The 19,784-nt window shown below is 42.8% G+C and overlaps 4 protein-coding genes across 4 annotated transcripts; 3 read left to right on the top strand and 1 right to left on the bottom strand. All coding sequences in view use genetic code 11, as the record gives it.

Moving 5' to 3' along the window:
* Positions 1–5,630: 5,630 nt before the first annotated feature.
* Positions 5,631–11,325, top strand: EGR_02746 (Serine-threonine kinase receptor-associated protein; the record flags this gene model as incomplete). The annotated part of the gene is made up of 8 exons (XM_024491995.1): positions 5,631–6,042; positions 7,403–7,606; positions 7,681–7,977; positions 8,046–8,145; positions 8,309–8,628; positions 9,427–9,605; positions 10,040–10,234; positions 10,900–11,325. The coding sequence occupies 8 exons, from the start codon at positions 5,631–5,633 to the stop codon at positions 11,323–11,325; spliced, it is 2,133 nt and encodes a 710-aa protein (XP_024353489.1).
* A 575-nt stretch (positions 11,326–11,900) lies between these two features.
* On the bottom strand, positions 11,901–14,872 carry EGR_02745 (hypothetical protein; the record flags this gene model as incomplete). The annotated part of the gene is made up of 4 exons (XM_024491994.1): positions 11,901–12,540; positions 13,299–13,642; positions 14,401–14,470; positions 14,538–14,872. 4 exons carry the CDS (start codon positions 14,870–14,872, stop codon positions 11,901–11,903), a joined length of 1,389 nt encoding a protein of 462 aa, XP_024353488.1.
* Positions 14,873–15,496: 624 nt separating this feature from the next.
* Positions 15,497–15,856, top strand: EGR_02744 (hypothetical protein; the record flags this gene model as incomplete). Its single annotated transcript, XM_024491993.1, has 1 exon — positions 15,497–15,856. The coding sequence occupies one exon, from the start codon at positions 15,497–15,499 to the stop codon at positions 15,854–15,856; it is 360 nt and encodes a 119-aa protein (XP_024353487.1).
* A 1,347-nt stretch (positions 15,857–17,203) lies between these two features.
* EGR_02743 (Anamorsin) lies at positions 17,204–19,295 on the top strand (the record flags this gene model as incomplete). The annotated part of the gene is made up of 3 exons (XM_024491992.1): positions 17,204–17,596; positions 18,233–18,580; positions 19,182–19,295. 3 exons carry the CDS (start codon positions 17,204–17,206, stop codon positions 19,293–19,295), a joined length of 855 nt encoding a protein of 284 aa, XP_024353486.1.
* Positions 19,296–19,784: the final 489 nt, after the last annotated feature.

The following is a 19,784-nucleotide window of genomic DNA, read 5'->3' as shown; positions in this document are numbered from 1 at the left end:
TTCATCTATTCTTTAAGTTGGCGAGTGGTAAGCCATCGTTCGTGCCTCAGCCTACATAAGCTCAAGGTAAATTACACCATTTGACAACCAAATGACAGATTTATGAGGCGATGCCCTTTTCGGTGCCTCCTTATCCAACTTGTACTGAAATCACTAATCCTGCTGCAGGGCCATGAGAAGGTATTTTAATTGGTTTATTATTTTTATAATTTCTGGTTGCTTGTTTAATCCTCGGTTTTGGTAATGGGCCCACTTTGAGGCTCCGCCAGTATGGCCTCCCGAGCCATGCAAGTAGCTCCCAAGCCCTTCTGTACTTCCACAGTTTTTATTCTGCTTTAAGTAGTTATGACCTCTTTCGTCTTCAGGGAAGTCTCGAGGTGATACAGTGTATATTATATAGTGATCATTTTAAATGTTTATTGCTAGGTCGCATCCTTCCTCCACCAGGCTTTACTTTGCCTCATCACCATTCACCTGTGTTAAGAACTCAAAAGTTTATTTGAATCTTTTTTTGAAAGAGTATTGCCAAAGGGTGTCTTTTCAAATTTCCATGACATCATTTCGCGACGACTGAATTAGCAAAATCTTATTTAACTGGCATTCCAAACCGCCTATGGGAGTGGAATTATTGCCAAGAAAAACACAAGCTACAACATCACCATGGCTTTTTCGACTTTTCCTAATACAACCTGAAAGTTTCTCACTCCCTTTAACACGCTAGCCGCTAACGTCACTCATTTGTGACTGATCGACATTCCTACTTGATCCCGAAGTCGCGAATATTCAGCTTGTGTTGTCTACTAGTTCACGATAACTGATTGCACCCAATCGCGTTGAAAACACGTCGGTTCAGGATAAAGAATAAAATAGATTTAAAATATTTTTAGCCAAGTGACAACAAAACTATTTTGGATGAGTATAATGCTATAAATCTGCTCTACAAAAAAACTAATGGTGGTTGGTTTAGTGCTACATTAGAAAACCATCTAGACTGTAGTTGATGATTTTCTTCTGCGACTGTGATAGAAACTATAACAACATCACTTTGTAGAGATTCATCTCAACAACCCTTAGTGACCAACCAACGTTTGATCAAAAACATCTGAGCTATTCAGTGGCCAGCGTACTTCCTTCTGGGTATACCGCTGCCTCAGCTTACTTGTTGGGTAAATAACTCAAGTGATGGTCATGCACCGTCTTGTACGGCCTAAGGACTTCCCTGAAGGCAAAAAAAGACAATACTAGAGCAGGATGCGCGGTTTTGACATAGAGCAGAGCTAAAAGGCTACTGGTGGGGCCGGGGGGGCGGCAGACTGCTTAGAGGAACCCTCAAACGACCCGTTGATAAAAGCAACAGTTAAACAAACAATTAATGCACTACACTGTTTGCTATTTGTTGTCTAACAAGTAACCTAGAAGTGGTTTTAAATCTACTTTATGCCGAGTGGACTTAAGGCATGCGCAAGACTTGGCGCTATGCGCCTTAATTGATGTATGTATCAGTTGAACTGAATTAAATTTCGGGAACAGGAAAAATTCGGCGACATCCGGTTTGACTGAGACTACATTTTTCCTGACGTCAGACAATAATTGCATATCGCATGGATCTGGAGATGGCTAACTTGGCCTGGAATAGTCGGTCTTCTACCTGATCATGGCAATTCACTCTCCCAAATTCATCTACATTAGGAGCTGATACAGGCAGCCTTCACATCCTTCGAGCAGATGGAGGGAGTATAACAGGTCTGAATACGCATTTAAGGATGAATTAATTTACAACGACATGAAGTTAGAGCTACGCAAAACTGGTGATAGAATTACCGGCGCAACGTGGGCCATCGATAGATTTGCTCACTAACTACCGATCTTGCCTGTCATCAACACTCGGCTTCATTTAGCTGTAGTTAGACCCTTTCCAAATTGTGCTGTAATGCTTTGCTGCTTCGTTTAGTTCTTCGTTTTACTTACGGGGGCACCTGTGGCTCCCATCCTCTACGTTGGCTATACATATTCAGTCTAAAATTATGACTTCTTTCGTCTTCGTGAGTTGCCGGTGGTGCTATAGTGCTTCTGGGCAAATTGTTTTACTTTCCTTCTTCGTCTTTTTCTATTTTTATTTATTTTGTTTAACTGCATGCATAAATACATCTGATATCTGATATGCATCATTACACAGATGTTAAAAAAAAAATTGGCTAATTTCGGCAAATTTTTCAACACACCACTATTTTTCAAGGATTTATGGTTTGGCCATCGTGTAAGAAGTGGAACTGGAAAACAGAATTTGTTTCTTAAAGCATTAACGTACTTTCTTTAACATTTCCTTTCATAGATTATGCGTTTCTTAAGTAAAAGCGCTTTTTGACACCACGGGTAAGCACTACACGACTCACCCATTTCTTCAAATTACGGCGGACAGCCAGTCTACCCTCTGCCAAATAGTCTACTTACTAACTTTAAGTAAAACTTGCAAAACAGGAAATATGCAAAATTTTCGGTTATACAAGTGATTTATGACTGGAGATTTTTGAGTAAAATGTGCATTCAAATCGCATAGTTTTATATTTTTAGGAAAGTTTTTGAACTTTTTAGCCACTTTGCGACCAAGCTTGCTCAGCAATGTGCCAGTATCTTTTGCACGGTATTTGCGGTTTCATCGAGCTCTGCCATCACTTTCACATGCATTTCCAGTACCTGCTGTGCTATATGCCACAACTACTACGTTCTAAGTCTCGTGTTTCCTTTACTGTAAGGGTTTATATATACATTTGAGCCTGACTTCCATTACACGCACTCGATTATTCGTGAGGCCTTTATGGAATAGACTTGGTTAGGCAGTAGTGAATTTAAACAAACATTATTTAGTATCCACTACATTTTAACAGCTTTATTGTCTCAGCTTTTAAGTATGTTATTTTATACTTTTGGGTATTTCGCCGTTGGAGGCTAAGAGGCTCGTCGTGAGGAAGACAAAGAAAAGATCTCCCCTGATAGATTGGGAAGGGATGCATTCTTGATTGGCATCATGCATTGTCATTGAATTGTCGTGGTCGGACTACTATTGCGTGGAGAGACTTCTCTCGCTTTTGAAGTCTTTAAAGAGTCATACTACATGGAATGAGATGTATCTTTAACAGTTTGCAGGAATGAGTATACAAAATTTCTTTATATGTGCTAACCGGGTTTCGTTCAAATTAAGATGACTGCACAAATGTTGGACTGTATTTCTTTGAAGTCTGTCTCTACCTGAAAGAAGCCTTTCTTGCAATGGAGCCGTTGATGATGCCGCCAAAGTAGCAGGCTAGCCCTTGCCTACGTATTTGCATTTAAAGATGTTCACTTTCGAAGGCATAGTGGGGTGTGTGATGGGGAAATGCAACCCCCTTTCCTTTATATTGTTAATTTAAGCGATGTTCCAGCTGTTTACCGAAGACCGTTAGCAAGCTCACCTCGATAAAACGAGTTAGCAGTTAGGTCCTAGTGCTGATTGCATGATCACCAGTAATTGTGGTGAGTGGACCATCAAACACAGGAAGAAATGCGTGCCTTTGAGATGGGGTTTACGGTATACCCACATCGTGTGAACATAGCCAGTGTTGTATTCGTTCGCTTACCGGATCTTGGACTACAAAGTCCATTGCTCATCACGAGCTAATCAGTGAATGCCCAATCTAGAATGTATGGCGCACTTTCAATAAGTGGAGGTGGGAAGACCAAACAGGTGAGTGGGTAGTCGTTGAAGCTAACTGCCATGCGTTAATGTACTTGGCGCCCACTCACTAGATCACCGCGGTTTGCTTTATCAGTATGGAAGTAAACCAACTGTTGCCTACTTTTTGATCCCAACCGAATGTCCCTACTAAAAGTGACGTATCTTTCATAATCACTGACAAGTGACTTTAGTGCAAGTATGTTCTTGGCAATGCCTTGCGCTACTCCCAAATCCACCTTCTCCAGGTGCTATACAACAAACCTGAAGAGAATCCTAGGTACCCCCGTAGTCCAGTACAAATTTGTAAGACAGTAAAGCCCAATTTACATCAGATTTAACCGGATTTGTTAGTCAAGATTCACAATAAACTTATGCAGGGAGCCAAGTAAAGAACACCAATACAGTATCATGTCTTATAAGGCATTTGGGCAATCGCATCCACCCAGTTAACCAAGTCATTGCACATTTATAGACCTCTAGGCTCTGCATTAATTTTAGTCTGTGAAATACTTATTAAAACTCCCTTACACGGGGTTTGCTTTTTTGCGTTTTTATCCTTATCTGTCTTATCTTTTGGGGAACTTTTGGATTGTTTGCGGAGTCATACTAGTGAAGCTGTTGGCATCCACGGATCGGCATACACGGGACAAGTCGCCCATAGTCCTTTCATGCCCTTACTGAATTCCAGTTATTAAAGTTATTTCTCTCCCCTCAGTAAGGAATAATTAAAGCTAATATGGACTGAAAATTTGTAAAATCCTACCAAGGGCCATTGTATCCGCGGAAATCGTCGAATAAGCATTTAACATGATCTGCTCCCATAGGGGGTGGCCTAACTTGGCATAGTTTATTGGTCATTTGGAAACCCAAACATCAAGATGCAAATATGGTAACCCTCAATTCTTTGCCTGTGATTTTTGAGATGAATTTACGCCCCACCTCCACATTGGGACCCCGAGGCTACCGGGCTGCCACTTATGCAGCGCCCGGAGAAAATGCGCTCTTTCCCAAAGTAACAGCCACGCAGCCGGGTTTAAAAGCTGGTTTATTGTTCGGTTTTTCTGTAGGGTTTGCCTTTCATTACTGTTATTTTAGAGTCATAAGTTTCGTTAGGGTCGTGCCATAAATTTTTTTGGCTTTTCTGTATTTAAAATCCTAGACGATGGACAGTGTATTGGATTTTAACTTATTGCTTTCCATTGCATTGAACAGCGGTTAGAAAGAAGTCTCACCGTTTTTCATGAGTTTTCCAGATGTATGACAGAATGACTGAAGTAAGCCATTTGACAGTAAGTTATTGCATTCACTTAAGCAGACGGAGAAATACAATGCTACCCTTTCCAATCATTATTAAAAAGATTTGCGAGAATTACAGGAAGATGAAAAGAGTAAAAATGTTGGAACTAAGTTGTCAGCAGAAGAAATCCCAACTCACCCACTTCACGAGGTTCGAAATTGCCCTACTTATCAAAAATCAGTAGTATTATGGGTCGCTTTGTTGAAAACAGCTGCACAGAATTTTCGTCATATTATTTGCTAAAAAATGATTTTATTTTGTCAAAGAAGATATTTCGCTAACTATGAGGGAATCAATTCATTAAATGGCTCCATTCACTGTAAAGTTAGAGTTTTAACTTAATGCCCCAATTGCAGAAATTACTTCCCTGTTTACCCCTAATCACATCTTTTCAAACAATACTTCCGCTTTCTCGTTGATTGGGTGAGTATGTACTGGAAACCTCACAAAATCTTCCCAGCATGGATTTAGAGTATAGGTCATAATAAGTTTTTGAGTTGCGCCTTGATAAACGGCGGGGCTGTTTAGATTTATATGTCAGCCTTTTCTTCCACTCCCTGATTCTTCCAGATTGTATTCAAATTTTAATAACAACCAATGATGAAATTTTAGACTGGGTCCATGCATGGAAAGTTACCCGTCCCTCTGGCATTCGATTTGCCTCAGGTCACGGCAGCACGTGTCAGTCGAGTACTTTTACCGCATCTTAACCTCACCTCAGCCTTGATTGGTGGGGACAGGTGGGCATGTGCGCGTTGGGTTGGTGCCCGGACAGCTTCCACGCAGTCGGTCGGCATGCAATACTACGACTGGAACGAGCCGGTGGAGTGGATCGGTGTCGTAGTGCTCGATGCACAGGGTCAGGTGTTGAGCTTGGCAGGTGATGTGGAACGCTCGCGGTTCATGATTGAGGAGTATGTGACCGCCTACCAATTTGCCGTCTTTCACCTCTCTCGCGAGCGCTACCTTCATTCGCATCCCAACCTGCGCCAGCAGCTCTATCCCTTCGGTTCACCTATTCAACTCTCCAGCCGTGGGCCCTTTGTTATTGTCAGAGTGCAGTACTTTTTCTACGCTATCGCTGTACTCGAGCATGTGATCTACATCAACAAGTGGAGAGTTCTGCCTATAGTTTAGGACGGTTTTCCCCGCTCCCTTAGGCAACTTCGCCTTCTTTCCCAACATTTGAATACGCGTTTCTTACGGCTTTATTTATTTACATATTTTTAGTAATGCCGCCAAGATTTTCTTTAGGAAGATAAATACACCATGGCAAAAACAAAGTAACAATTTGTCAGTACACTCCGGCTATAATTTATAGAGTTCAAGAAGGAATTATTTTAAACATTACTCTATACTTTGCAGACTCGGACCGAAATCTCTCTTCAGCTTAACATTCAAAACGAAAAAGACCATTGAGGAAATAGGCTCTTATGTATACTGACACACCGAGATTTGGATCCGATCATTAGGCAAAATATTGGTGTAAGCTGGTGTACTAAAACACTTTGAGTAGAACCACTTCAGCTAAACGTATTGGGTACCGTGAAAATCTACTTCTCCCCGTAGTTGTAATACTTTAATTGTTTGTTTAACTCTCGGTTTTGGTGGCGGGCCAAATAGGGGCTCCGTGATTAAACCTGCACTAGAAGGACTGGCCTCAGGGCCATACTAGTCACCACTTTTAGCCCTTCTGCGTGTCAACAACACATATTCTGCCTGAGTATTACGGCTTCTTCAGTTCCAGGGAAGTCTCGGGACTCTATAGTAAAATCAGTTTTAACAAATGATTTCTTTTTGCCGTTATCAGCCTACATTTGGGTTAAAATAAACTACGAAAAGAGTCTTACAGGGTTGCTAAATTTTGCAAGTGGAAAAAATATATGTTTAAGCATCGATGGGTGCGTATTTAATAAATAAGTAAATTAATACCGATGATCATAAATTATTCAATTGAACCTATTAGCTTTAAAATGCTGCTAGTGTTCATGATTAAGTCGCGTTAACACCGCACCTTATAATTTGCCACTGATGCGTTTGTTGTTAAGAGGTGTTTAGAATCTCGTTATTTTGTACTTCCTGAGTTCCAAAACAACCATCAGTCTATAATGCGTTAGAATAAAACAAAAATAATGCCTGGGCATAGTTGTATAATAAGCAGACATTGCATCATTTTGTGTCAATTAAACACTTATTATGGATTTTCCTTTTATGTAAGCACGCGGCAAAATTTTGGAGCTATATCCCTTACCTTAACTTCACGTAATCAAAGTTTCAAATTTTAAGTATTACGTCACGAAGCCAAAAATTTTAATTAATGCAAAACGTAGGAAGTATCGATATGTTCTGCACTTGTTTGTCTGTTTGTGCACCTAAAGGTTGGTCTGTTTTAGTTCGCGAAATCTCGAAGCGCCTGTGCGGACTGGCGGGTGGTTTTCCTTCGCGTCTGTTGGTTGGCCTGTGTGGGATCTGGCCGATAATGGTAGTCTCCATTCGACAGACTCCCATTACCTGTAACGGTCACACGCGACCAGTCGTCGACCTACAGTTTGCTGGTGGGACCGATTGTGGACCCTTGCTTATAACTGCCTCAAAAGGTACCACTTCATTGCGCTAATATAGCCAAAATAATAATTTGCTGTGATCCTCGATTCCTTCCGTCACTTTCTAGATGGCAAGGCTATGTTAAGAACGGGTGATACAGGTGATTGGATAGGCACTTTCAATGGGCACAAAGGAGCCGTATGGTGCTGCGCTTTGAACGCAGAAGGCACTCGTGCTGCGACGGGAGCGGCTGATTTTTCGGCCAAATTTTGGAATGTTGATAATGGTCTGGAGCTGTTGTCTATATCCCAAAGCCACATTGTTCGTGCCGTTGATCTTTCGAAAACTGATGGTGGGGGGCGACTCTTAACCGCGAACAACAAGCAGGAGGTCTTCATCTACGATCTGCACGTTCCTAAAACGCGTAACGTATTGTGATTTTTTTGCTTGCATCGTATATTGGTTTTAATCTGTACGTCTTGGATTTTCTAGCCATCTGCTCCTTCGCTGGTCATAAAAAGATTATTAGAAGATGTCTATGGATGGACAGTGATAAGCGTGTATTAACCATCACTGACAATAAAGATATTGGGTTAGTTATTCAAATATCTTATTTCCTTTTCTTTTAAAGTCCTCCTCTTAAATAACTGTGATCCCGAGTCATTTTCCAAAAGATTTGGACGCTCTCTCTATATGTCTTTTGTGTACATACTATCTTGGAAATTGCTTTATTCCTGCCACGTATTTCCGCTAAGATTATGGGACGTAGTGAATGGGTCAGAAACTGCCGAACCTATCTGGAAGGTTACCTTGGACGACTGCCCAATGGATGCACAGGTTTGGTCGTGCGGCGACACTTCTGTTAAGCTTATTGTGGCTTCGGGAAAGAATGTGCTTGCCTATGAATTCGACTTCCGTCATTCCACCTTTGATACTTCGGAAACACCCTGCCTCACCTGCACATTGCCTGCTCCAGTCTACAGTGCCACTTTGAGCCCTCTGGGTGATACATTTGTTTGTGGCTGCGAGGACTCTCTCATCTACCGTTTGAGTGCAAAGTCAGGCGACATCCTAGGTGAGAATTTTTATCAGAGTTAAGTGGGTTCTTATTGTGTCACTGTTTACCTATTAATACCGACTACTTTTTTAAAGGCTAATTTTCTGTTTTTTCCTGACATTGTCCTCAAATTGTATCATTTTATCAATATGTTGGTTATCGTTTAGCAACCTTCTAAGACCGATGTGACTTTTCATTGCTGGTTTCTTGTAAATTCATTAGATGCATCAGGCGCTGCTGCTCAATTTTAGGCGCCTTTAACTGGTACGAGATAGCAACAGATTCAACTTGTGTTTTTTGAATTTGGCTGCTATGCTTGTTCGGACTAAAACAAAGAAAGGCTTCATTTGTCAATGTTGATTAACTGATTCTGTCGCCTGAATTGGTTATCTTAATATGAACATACTACTACACGCTAAAAGTGTTATGAACGAATATGCTGACTAGTGGCTGGTCACTTTTTCCATTTCCATTATTTTATCGGGACCCAGCATGCTTGTGTCGAAAATAATTTTGTTATTCTCGTGTTTTTTGGAGAAGTTAAAACGGCTGTGAATGTCCCCATTTTTGACGGTAATATAATGAGAGAATAGATAATGTTATTTTAGGTCTTCTCTTTGGATTTGAGCGCAACTTTAATGTTTTAACCGTTCCCACCGTTCCCCTTTAGTGAAGTTTTATCACCATTTCTTCCGTAAGAGATAATTGGACTCCACTATAATATTATTATTGATATTAATGTGGGATAGGTCGGACTGGTTTTGCGTTTCAATAGTGTCATTCATGATTTGTATTTTTTTTCTCCCATATATTTAGAAACTTGTCGTGGGCATTTTGGGCCGGTGCACTGCGTCCGCTTTTCGCCCGATGGTCATCTATATGCCAGCGGCAGCGAAGACGGGACGGTACGGCTGTGGCAAACGGAGGCTGGCGAGGTTTACGGGCTCTGGCGCCCGGGCCGTTCCGCCCCTCCCCCCGGCTGCACGTCAACCCTTGTTCACTAGTTACTCGTATTCACTGCCTCAAATCAGTTTTGATATTATTGCTATTATACAATTTTTTACTTGTTCCTTCATTTTTTTGCATCTGGCGGGTGTTGTAGTCTATGCTGCTGGTGCAGTCCCTGTACTAGTCTATGTCGGGAAACAGGCTTATAAGACTTATTGATGAAACCTTTTCTTGGTGTGCGCGGACTATTTTCGCATAGAGTATTCAGTTCACTCTGAAGGGCATGCTTTCCCACTTCCACACTCAAGTTGTTCCATTTGTGTGTGGCTGGCTGGCTTCCACGTATGTGATGTACGCGTCTGAAATGTTAACCGTAAGGGCTGCTTTGAGGCATCTAGCACGGAATAAATGGCTAATGGGTAATCCTCTAATCACCCTTAGTTGAGTCGGTGACAGAAACCTTGCAATTCGTGCATTCCAGTTTCTGATGAAGCAGTCTGGGAGGGTGGTGGTGCCGTCAAGTCGTGAAGTGTCCCTGCAGTCATGCGTCTACAATCCTACAATTAAACGTCAACCCCACGATGGTCGTGAAGTTACCAACGCGGAGAGGGTTCAAATGTTTGTGCAGATACAAGAGGAGGTCACAACTTCGGCTGCGAATCCAATCCAAACGGAGGTCAGTAGCGCATACACCAACACAAGTCGTCGGTTCAGCCGATTACGGGCGCTTTATCAGGCAACAAGAATTTGGACTGCTCTAGGAGGTATCAATTACGTTCTTATTCACACCGCAGTGGTGCACTAATATGCTTTTTGTGAAATTGATGGCCTGCGAATTAATGCAGTGTTGAAAGAAGGGGATGGCGGTTAAAACCACCTCGATACTGGCAGATCCTACCCTTGTCATGCCTATTTCTCTCGATACGATGTGAGATGCGGACCCTCTGGCGGTGTGAATAGGGTCAAATTGGACCGGGATCGAGCCCGACTAAGGCTCGTGTCATTTGTCTAACTATCCTAATACGAGTATAAGTTTAAAGGTTCTAGTTTTCAGCTTCCACCATACTAAGGATAAAATGAAATCACGAAAAGTGCTCTCGAAGCCGTGAAATGGAAATGTGGATGAATTTTGAACCCAGAGCCTGGTCAGTGTTATCAACCTTACAAAAGTTAAGCTGCAAATAATAAAAACAGATTAAAATACCTCCCAGGAGTAGATCAGCCATTTATGTGTATCTGGAATTGACAGAAACCACAGAGACGGTGAGGTAACTCAGTGCTTAAGTTGCTTCGACACTGGTGTACAGACAAATCCCCCGTGTTTTGCACGTGTTTTAAAAGGCCTATCGACGGCTAGATTCCCTTACCTCTTTTAATGGTGATCACAAGGCTAGTGGCGAGATGTCGGGACGCATTTTTAGGCGCTCCATAGGCGGCCACGTGATCCACACCTGTCCACGCCTTTCCGGTGAGCCCGCACGACACCTCCGTCCCAAATGCGATCGGTACGGCTGTCTCATTCCCTTAGTGCCCCGGTCCTCCGGTCTACGAGCTCGTTCTATTACCAAACTCGGCTACGACTCTTGCCAGATGCCCATGATTCAGCGGCAGCGATGTCCCTCCTGCGCGTACAGGGAGGTACCTGACATGTGCTGCAAGAGGGTCTCAAAGTTCCCAAACCCCTGCCTCTATGCAGAGATGGACATACATCACAAGAGGCTCTATGGTGAGCACATCTACCGTTTCAAAGGTGCCTGTCGATTCTAATCCAGTCTGGGGAACTTTTTGCCCTTGGGATTTGGTTTCATCTCATTTGGACTGCCATGCGTCCCCATCACGGCTGCGCCTTGCCAATCAACGTGTGGGCAATATCCGTGAAATTCTAAAAATAGATTACTTATTCCAAGTAAAAGTCAGATTTTTGTATAATTTCCTTGGTTCTTGAGGGATTATGCCCACTACTTGCAGCATCGACCCCTGTCGAAGCGATTTAGTGGAACTAGTCGTAATTCTTGACTTGAATTTGGCTACTTCATGTCTCCTCTGATGGAGGTAACTCGAGAGATGAAGCGGTTTAATTGACTGCTTGTTGGTTCTCTCCACGAGGTGTTAGTAATTCATGTTCACCCATACATTTTAAAGATGCCTCTTCAAAAAGTTCTCTACGTCTCTGTGGACTGTGCAAAATCTTATAGGAATCTTGCCTAATAAATAAAAAATATGTTATTTTTATAAGGAATCGAATAAAGCGGGATCTATGCTGGGAGTGGAACTATCGTCCCATTGCTCTCCTTACAAATCCTCGGCGAAATAAGTAGGTGGTAGGGTTCAAGTAATATTCATTACTCTCCTAAACGCCTTGGCCTCACAGAGGGAACTACATTACTCCCCTTTTTCAACTTCCTTTGAACTCTGATGATCGGCTTGGAATTGACGGCGGGAGTGCATTCCATGCCCCTCCAACTGTAGTCGTTCAAAGTGTCCAAATCACTCGTCAAATTCTCCTCACCACTACTGTTCGATTTCCGTGCCGAGAGGTTTGAGCGGCAGGAGTAGGAGAGCGCATCACCTGTGGAGAGACCATCCAGTCTACTAGAGTGCTTTTGTTTGGACTTTGTGAGCCGTCTATCTACTCTTGATCTGGCCTTAGACCAGAGCCTTTCGAAATTCTCCTCACGCATGTCCAGTGTGGCGATTGTAGGATTGAAGGTATGAAGATCGTCCAGGTAGTTCTGCCTTCTGCAATTCTTGGCCAGTTCTTCCAATTCAGCTAGGAGACGTCTCTCATATTTTTCTACAATATCTTCAGGCTCTTCTGCCTCAGACTGAGTCTCTGTGGCCACTGAATTCACCTTCGATGGTGGTATGACAGCTTCACCTTGGAGTAATTTTAGGGGTTTCTTCGGCTTGCTCAGAGGGTGGACAATTCGACGGAGCCATGATGGCATTGCGTTCGACACAAGCAAGTCAGATGACCCAGGTCTGTGTGTTAATCAATCGCTAAATCTGGTTCTTTTAAAGCATTGCCGGGGTCGAATGGTATAATGGTCCCGAAAAGAAATTTTAGTGAAGCCCATTTTTCACTGTAAGCTCAGCGTTGAACAAGCCTTCGCTGAAGATTTATACATTATCCGCCTTAAAGCGCTACTCATTTAAGAATATTCAAACATTCTCTGAAATTGGGGGACTAACATGCGCGTTAATACATGATGGAGATCTCACTACTTCGAAGGCTTATTATTTTCTTCAAAGAAACAACCAGTAGATGAAGTTTTATTGGGTCATACGGCGGAATGGATAATTGAAATAGGTGAATTTTATGGAACTTAATCTCAATCTTTTGCCTTAAACGCCAGCTAAGCTTAAATTGTAGGTAGAGATCAGCATACCGTGGAGCGGAGTAACTATGCCCATGTACGACATTCAGTGGTATAAGTAAAGACCCCGGACAACTGTTTCGCATAAATTAACAGTATTGAAGAGAATAAGAGACTCAATGCATCGCTTTCTATGCATCGCCTTTACAATCAGCAACTTTTTCTTTGACCAAGAAGCAGTGCCTCTGTGTTTAAAAGGGGAAAAGTTGGTGATAAATAATGTCTTGTGGTTGCCTACTTGAAAGAAAATTAGTAAAACACCACATACAACAAAAAGACCAGAAGATTGGTCATGATAAAGTAAACACAGTACTGACTTCAGCAACATATTCACTAAAATCTCAAGCTCATTTCTTTTCACACCTCCTTTTAGAATTGCGAGGCACGGATTTGGACGTTCTGTGTAGCCTTGTTTTATGCTTCACGGGTGACGCCGCCCCGATCATCCACAGGGGAGGTCTCGCTTTAGATGCGCTGCTCGCAAAACATCCATCCATTTTAATGAGACCCTTTGGAATTCTTTCACATTCACGAGATTTAATTTTCCACAAGCGATCGAGACGTGATCCCGCTCCTGCATTGTCTACTCCACAGTTATCTCGGATCACCAACAACTCGCCGTCGGGCGTTTCAACTGTATAACTTTTCACCTCCGTCACGAATGTGTTGACCATGTCCATTTGGTTCGTGTCTGTCGAAGTGATGAACTAGGGGGAATAAGGCTTGGGTCGTGGCCTTCTGTCCTGAATTCACCACGGCCTCCTGTAAGCGTGACCTTTGAAAAGACACCATACCCCCTCTTCTGGAAGGGATCGATACTGGCACGCTTTTTGACCTGTCTATCGGTAGTTTAGAAATTTTCCGACCTCTATATTTAGCATAGTTGACCCTAGCCAGGCCTTTTTTCTCCAGGCTACACCTCTAACCGCACCATTTACACGTCCAGTGTTCAGCCCTTTATTCAATAACAATATATATTTTCCTACTTCTTACCCATTAAAGGGAACATTACCATTCACTAGATAAATTAGCGTGAAGTAGACGGGGAAAATGTTTCTTTCTAGACACCGATTGTCTTTCAGAGTTCCGCACTTGGCTTACATAAACGGGACCCTGTGTCGGTGTTCTAACCCACCTTCCTTTTCTAAAGTGATCACAATCCTGAAGCACATATCAGACGCCAAACAGGGCAAAATACTATCCAGTTTACCAAAAAAAAACATCTCGAAACAAAAACTTGCTTACTACTGCAACGTTTTTTTGCCTTATGAAGTATTTCACTTCCCAGAGGAAAGGCAAGAACGAAGAGGATAACAAAATAGCATTTTAATTAAGCAGAAACCAGCTTGTCAAGAAAGAGTATAGCAGTGATAAATGAAATCACATGACCTAAAAATCACAACGGGCTAGAAATCAATCGATTTACACATGACAAAACAAATCAAAGAACTTTGACAGCGTTCACCTTAGCAACGGCACCTATTGCGTCGAGAGTAGCAATGGCTGCAGTTAGACTGAGTGGAGCGTGTGCCGATCTGCGAGGAAGAGGCAGTGGAAGAAAGCAGCTGGGCCTCCGAATGGCAAGAAGGTCCAATGTCAGACTGGGAGTCGGAGCATGAAGACATTCTGACGGCTGCGGCGGGCAGAGCAAAGGATTCAAAGTAGCTCTCGTAGAGTTTACTATCGCATGGGGAGCAGGGATCGAAAGCACATCCATCACGTTTCACTTCGGAGATTTTGAACTCGTGCAAGGGGTTTTGCCTACACCCACAGCAGGGGCACCGTGGCCGTAGAGCTAACGGCATCTGATCGGCGTCGTAACCCAGCTTCGTCACCTGAAAACAGGGTGGTAGGCCTGTCCAACAGGGTCTCACAAGGCTCCCACTCCCACCGCACACCGGTTGTTGGCTCATGCAGCTCTCCGAACAGACACTCATGTCGTGCCCGTGTTAGTAAAAGTAGAAAGAATAGTGTTAGAAGCGCACTTCCGGATGCCTGTTGGGACAACCCAATATCCCTCGTGTGGCAATCGATCCTAATGTCCCCTGGATGCACAATCACGTGACTCCTGGGGTCAGGCTAACAGGTCACGAGGACGGCCATGCTTCCTTCTGGTTGAACCAGCAGGGCCAATATTGGCATGTGCTGGGAACGACAGCAAAATGTTGATGACTCCCTTCAAAAGTACCTTGTCCATCAGTATTGCAACAACCTTGAAAAAACTCAAAAAAAAAACAGTTTACTTTTACTGTCATACCGTCAGTATGTAGTTGGACCGTTTCAAAATGTAGTACTAATCCCCCATCCTTCCAATATGTTCATTTAAGCGAGATTTAATTTAAACTTGATAACAAATTCCCAATCCATCACAAATTAGTAAATAGAATGGGTATTAGCCTGACATCTGCATTGAATGACCCCACGCATAAATCACGTGAATAGCACGGGGCCACGTGGTTTCAGCGCTCTCCTGTTCAAAATATTTCATCGATCAATTCCATCGTATTTAGTGCTAGAAGAGGACTTAGGACGTCGTGGGATTCGCAAATCATCTGAAAAGGATGTACAACGAGAGCAACGTCCCAAACAGGTGTGTGTGCGACGCAGCCAAGGTCCCAGAACCACTGCCTCTTCCGCTACGACCTTGCTGTGACCCCTATGGACGTCTGGTGCCACTCAACGTGCCCTACAGGAGACCTATCGATGGCAATTTGACCAAACTGGGCTATGATGCGTGTTTGCTGCCGGAAATCCAACGCCAGAAATGTCCCTGTTGTGGATTTCGGCAAGCCCCCATCGAATGTTGTGCACGAGAGGATCGCACAGTCATGCCCTGTGGCTACGATCCCAAGAACAAGGAACACAAGAGGATTTATGGGAGATACTTTGACCGATTCAACGACGTGTGTCCCCAGTATTGAGGAACAGGCGTGAATCTTAATGGAGTCCTTATTTTGCTGTCTATTTGAAAGCATGGCTCTTAGGACCAGCCTCAGTTTTTAAATTCTGAATAAACTACTTTCGAAGAAAAATTGGAACGCAAGCTACGGTGGGGTGGTCATGAAAAAATCAGAAGATAGTTTACCCTGGAATTGAATTAATGTAGCAATCCCAAAATCTAGACCGGTTTTAAGAAATATCTTACGATGAATGAAGCACCACTGTTTTACACATTGCTCATGCTACAATCGATCCTACATTAATACCCAAAGTATAAATAGGAGTAGAGTGGGTTGACCTAGACACCACGAGTGTTGCATGGCATTCTGCATTAATATTTCCGCATTCTGTCAACCATTTCTAACCGACGTTAATATGCTTGCAACCAATTTGCTTATTTCAGTCTGTCGACATTACTTTTTCATGAATTGGAAAACAAATGCTAAATATAATATTGGGTATAACTCTAGTTTTCGCGCACAAACTACACACAAATCAATCAAAACTATAGGCAACGATTCAAACTTACGATGAAAAATTTCACAACTTATAGCAAGGGCTTATTTGAAAAGAGACCAGCTTTGTTGGTTCCATGGCTAAACCTCTTTAAATTACGCTATGTAATACTTTAAAGAATCAGATTCATTATATGATTAGACACTAAACAAGGGTGAAAGGGAATGGTCTGTTATACCAAACAAATGTCCGAAATGTTTTCATACTGCATCAAAAGGGCATTTTTGTGTCAAAACTTGATAAAAGTACGATTTGTTCCCAAACAACTACCACTTATCTCGTTAAGTAAGTTTGTCTTGATTCAGCCAGCCTTCTGACGCGCGTGTTTTAGTGTGGTTAACCTTTTACACCCGAGTGCTCGTCGGCCAGCCATTTAATCCACGTATGTAATGCTTACACAATCTCAAATCATTACTTGTAATGATTTCTCCTTGGACCTGCTAAAATTCTGCATTCCACTTGCAACATTTTGCAAACAGTTGGACTCTAAACCAGTTCTATATTTTGCATAGGCGCATTTTCCTTGCAAGTTAGGAGGTTGTGCCACTCCACTTTTCTTGCAGTTTGATTTGGGTCGGTCCTATTATTCTATGCTTGCGTAACATCTGCCTACTTGGTCATGCCTCGTTTGCTAATAAGCATAATATGTGAAATAACGTCACAGTTGAACGACATCACATAATTAATCTCCTCGGAAATACCACGTTTTTGAGTATTCAGCGTTTAGTAGCGTTTTAAACGGAATGCTTCAGAAAGGAAAGCAAGTTCTCAGTTCACTTTTATTATGTTTTTATCGTTGGAAATGCTAGGTAATGAATCCCAACGTGCTCAAAGAGCTCAAACCAACGGACACGGTGACTGTTATTTGGGACTCCCTCGGCTCTCAGACGGTTTCTTCAAACGAAGTAATGCATTCATTGCTCCGAAGTCTCAAATCCGCCGTACCCAACGGCATTGTTCAGTTGGAGAACCTGAGTATCTTCACTGCAAGCACTGTTGCCTCTGCAGGTTCAGTCATCCTCACTGGGTGGCCAGAGGCTTTCCCTACTGGCAAGCACGACTTTAAACTTTTTTCCGCACTGGTTGTTAAAATGCCTGTTGGTGGCAGATTGATCTCACGCGAGGCTGTTGGAGGGGACTTGGCCGCGTCTGTTGGGCGGATTCGTAAGGCCGCCTTGCTCAGCGGTCTGGTTAACATAAAATTTGTAAGCTATTGTGTTCGGCTGTTTTCCTGTTGCTCGGATGGTTGTGCTTATAGGACGTATGTTTTGTCCTATTTTTTCCATTCGAATATCTGAATCGTGAGTTTCGTATCATTATTGGTGGCTAATGAGGTAATTGATGAGGTGCCATTATCTTCCTAATGAATAATTTTGATATGCATTATACTCCTGCAGTCTCAGATTTCGTTACAATTTATACAGTTTGGCAATGATTGCATGGTTAGCTGTTTAAGAATTCATTCTAAACGTCAATGACGATTGTTTTCTGTTTTTTGATAGTATGGAGGTTTACTACATTACCTAAATTGAAATTATTTAGTCTACTGGTTACCTTCGTATTATCTATGTATGTAAGGATAGTTTTGCTGTACTTATATGGGGTGACTAAAGGTGGCTTTTATGGGCTTAGTTCGTTTGATGGACTGAACTGATGTTTACTTAAAATAGTAATCAAATAAAAGTATTACTAATGGTTATATACGTCCTGAGGTCCCCCTAAGAAATGCTTGTCAGATATGGTTTTATGTGAGAGCACAATCATGGCAAAAACAAGCACCCCTTTCCGATAATTTTAACGTCGAAATGTACATACTTCTTCGCTCACTTCCCTTCACACAGATCGAGTGCGAGAGCGGGTGTGTGTGCTTGAGCGCCTCGACCCCCTCCACCTACCGGACGGGCGCGAGTGCTAAACTGCCTTGGGCGACGGATACCGTCTCAGACGACGTATGGAGTGCTGTGGAGGCGGAGGAAGGCGGCAATCTGATCGACACGGAGAAGCTGCTCATTGAAAGCGACTTACAGAAGCCCGTCACCGCCCCCTGCGGTGAACCCTCAGAGGGCGGGGTGCGGAAAAAGCGCGCATGCAAAAATTGCACCTGCGGACTGGCTGAACTTGAGGCCGTGGAAGCTGCTGCGGAGGCTGAGAAGGCTAACACAGCTGGGGCTAAATCCGCCTGTGGCAATGTGAGTTAGCTTGCTTTGTTTTTACTAGGTATTTTGTATTCGGATTCGATTAGACATCAATTGTTGGTAAGAGCTGTTGAGCTTTATCCTTGGCTTACATGTATTAGAAATGGAAATTAATAGGCATTTTACTATTTATATTGCAAAAATTTGTTTCTATCTAAACTTTCCTTGAGTGTTCTCCAATAGCGTCGGACTCGATTCCTACTCCGGACCTACGTAGCTTTAGTATGAATAAGCTAAGGTAGTCGATTTACGCTTAGCATGGAGTAAGCATGCTGGTGTTAATTGGGAACTCTGCGAACCTTTACTGCAGTCAGCATTTTCGATATTGTCTTAGGAAAACCATAAATTTTGTCAGCATAGCCTACGACAATGTAAACTGTATGCGTATATTCTTAGAATTTCACTATGCTATCAAACGTTACACTGAAGTGTCTATTAGCTTTAAAGACGCTTGTCTTGATTGTCTAACACTCGTCAAACCAAAGGTAGGAGTCTGTTCAAGTTGTTTTAATTTTGAAATTACTTTACTCGAGACGACGATAAGGGAACCGTACATAGCCACGCTTCGAAACTCTCTTTTATCCTGCTCTTTTAGTGCTACCTCGGAGATGCATTTCGCTGTTCCTCCTGCCCCTATAGAGGGCTGCCACCCTTCAAGCCGGGCGAGCAGGTCGTCATCCCGGACGACATGCTTGCTGCGGATATCTGAGATAGCGATCGTAGGCGCGTTAGTCAAATCATGCCCCCGTAGCCTGTCTCCAGCCTATACTGCGGTTCGCTCATTCCATTGTCTTCGACCGCTTTCACACGTCTGTCATTGGTTTGCAAGTAAAATGTGATGAAGACACAACTTCTCGTTGGATTCCAACCCTAGATACAGACCAAATCGGTCCCAATGATTCAGCGGTTTTTGAGAGCCTATCATTACAGCTGAGCTGCAGCATGTTGCTGTTTTAGCTGAGGATGCCGTCACGCAAAATTTCAGTCTTGCATTTTGACCCTTTCGATCTAGCCTTGTTAACATAGGCTAATTTAAGGCTGATGCCCTACCTTCAAGGGTAACTTGGGTGCTTCCTTTTCAAAGCGGGATATAGCTCCTCAGTACAGAAGAGTCTACGCAGATTCCAAAGACGTATTTTCTAGTAGTAAAAAGGTGCACAAAAGTAAATCTCGGTCCGATTCGATGCAGAGGGGAATG

The sequence above is a fragment of the Echinococcus granulosus genome (assembly GCF_000524195.1).
Source record: "Echinococcus granulosus chromosome Unknown EG_S00013, whole genome shotgun sequence".
In the NCBI taxonomy this organism is placed as follows: Eukaryota; Metazoa; Platyhelminthes; class Cestoda; order Cyclophyllidea; family Taeniidae; genus Echinococcus; species Echinococcus granulosus.
The sequence above is the reverse complement of the archived record's forward strand: the minus strand, read 5'-3'. Positions and strand labels throughout refer to the sequence as shown.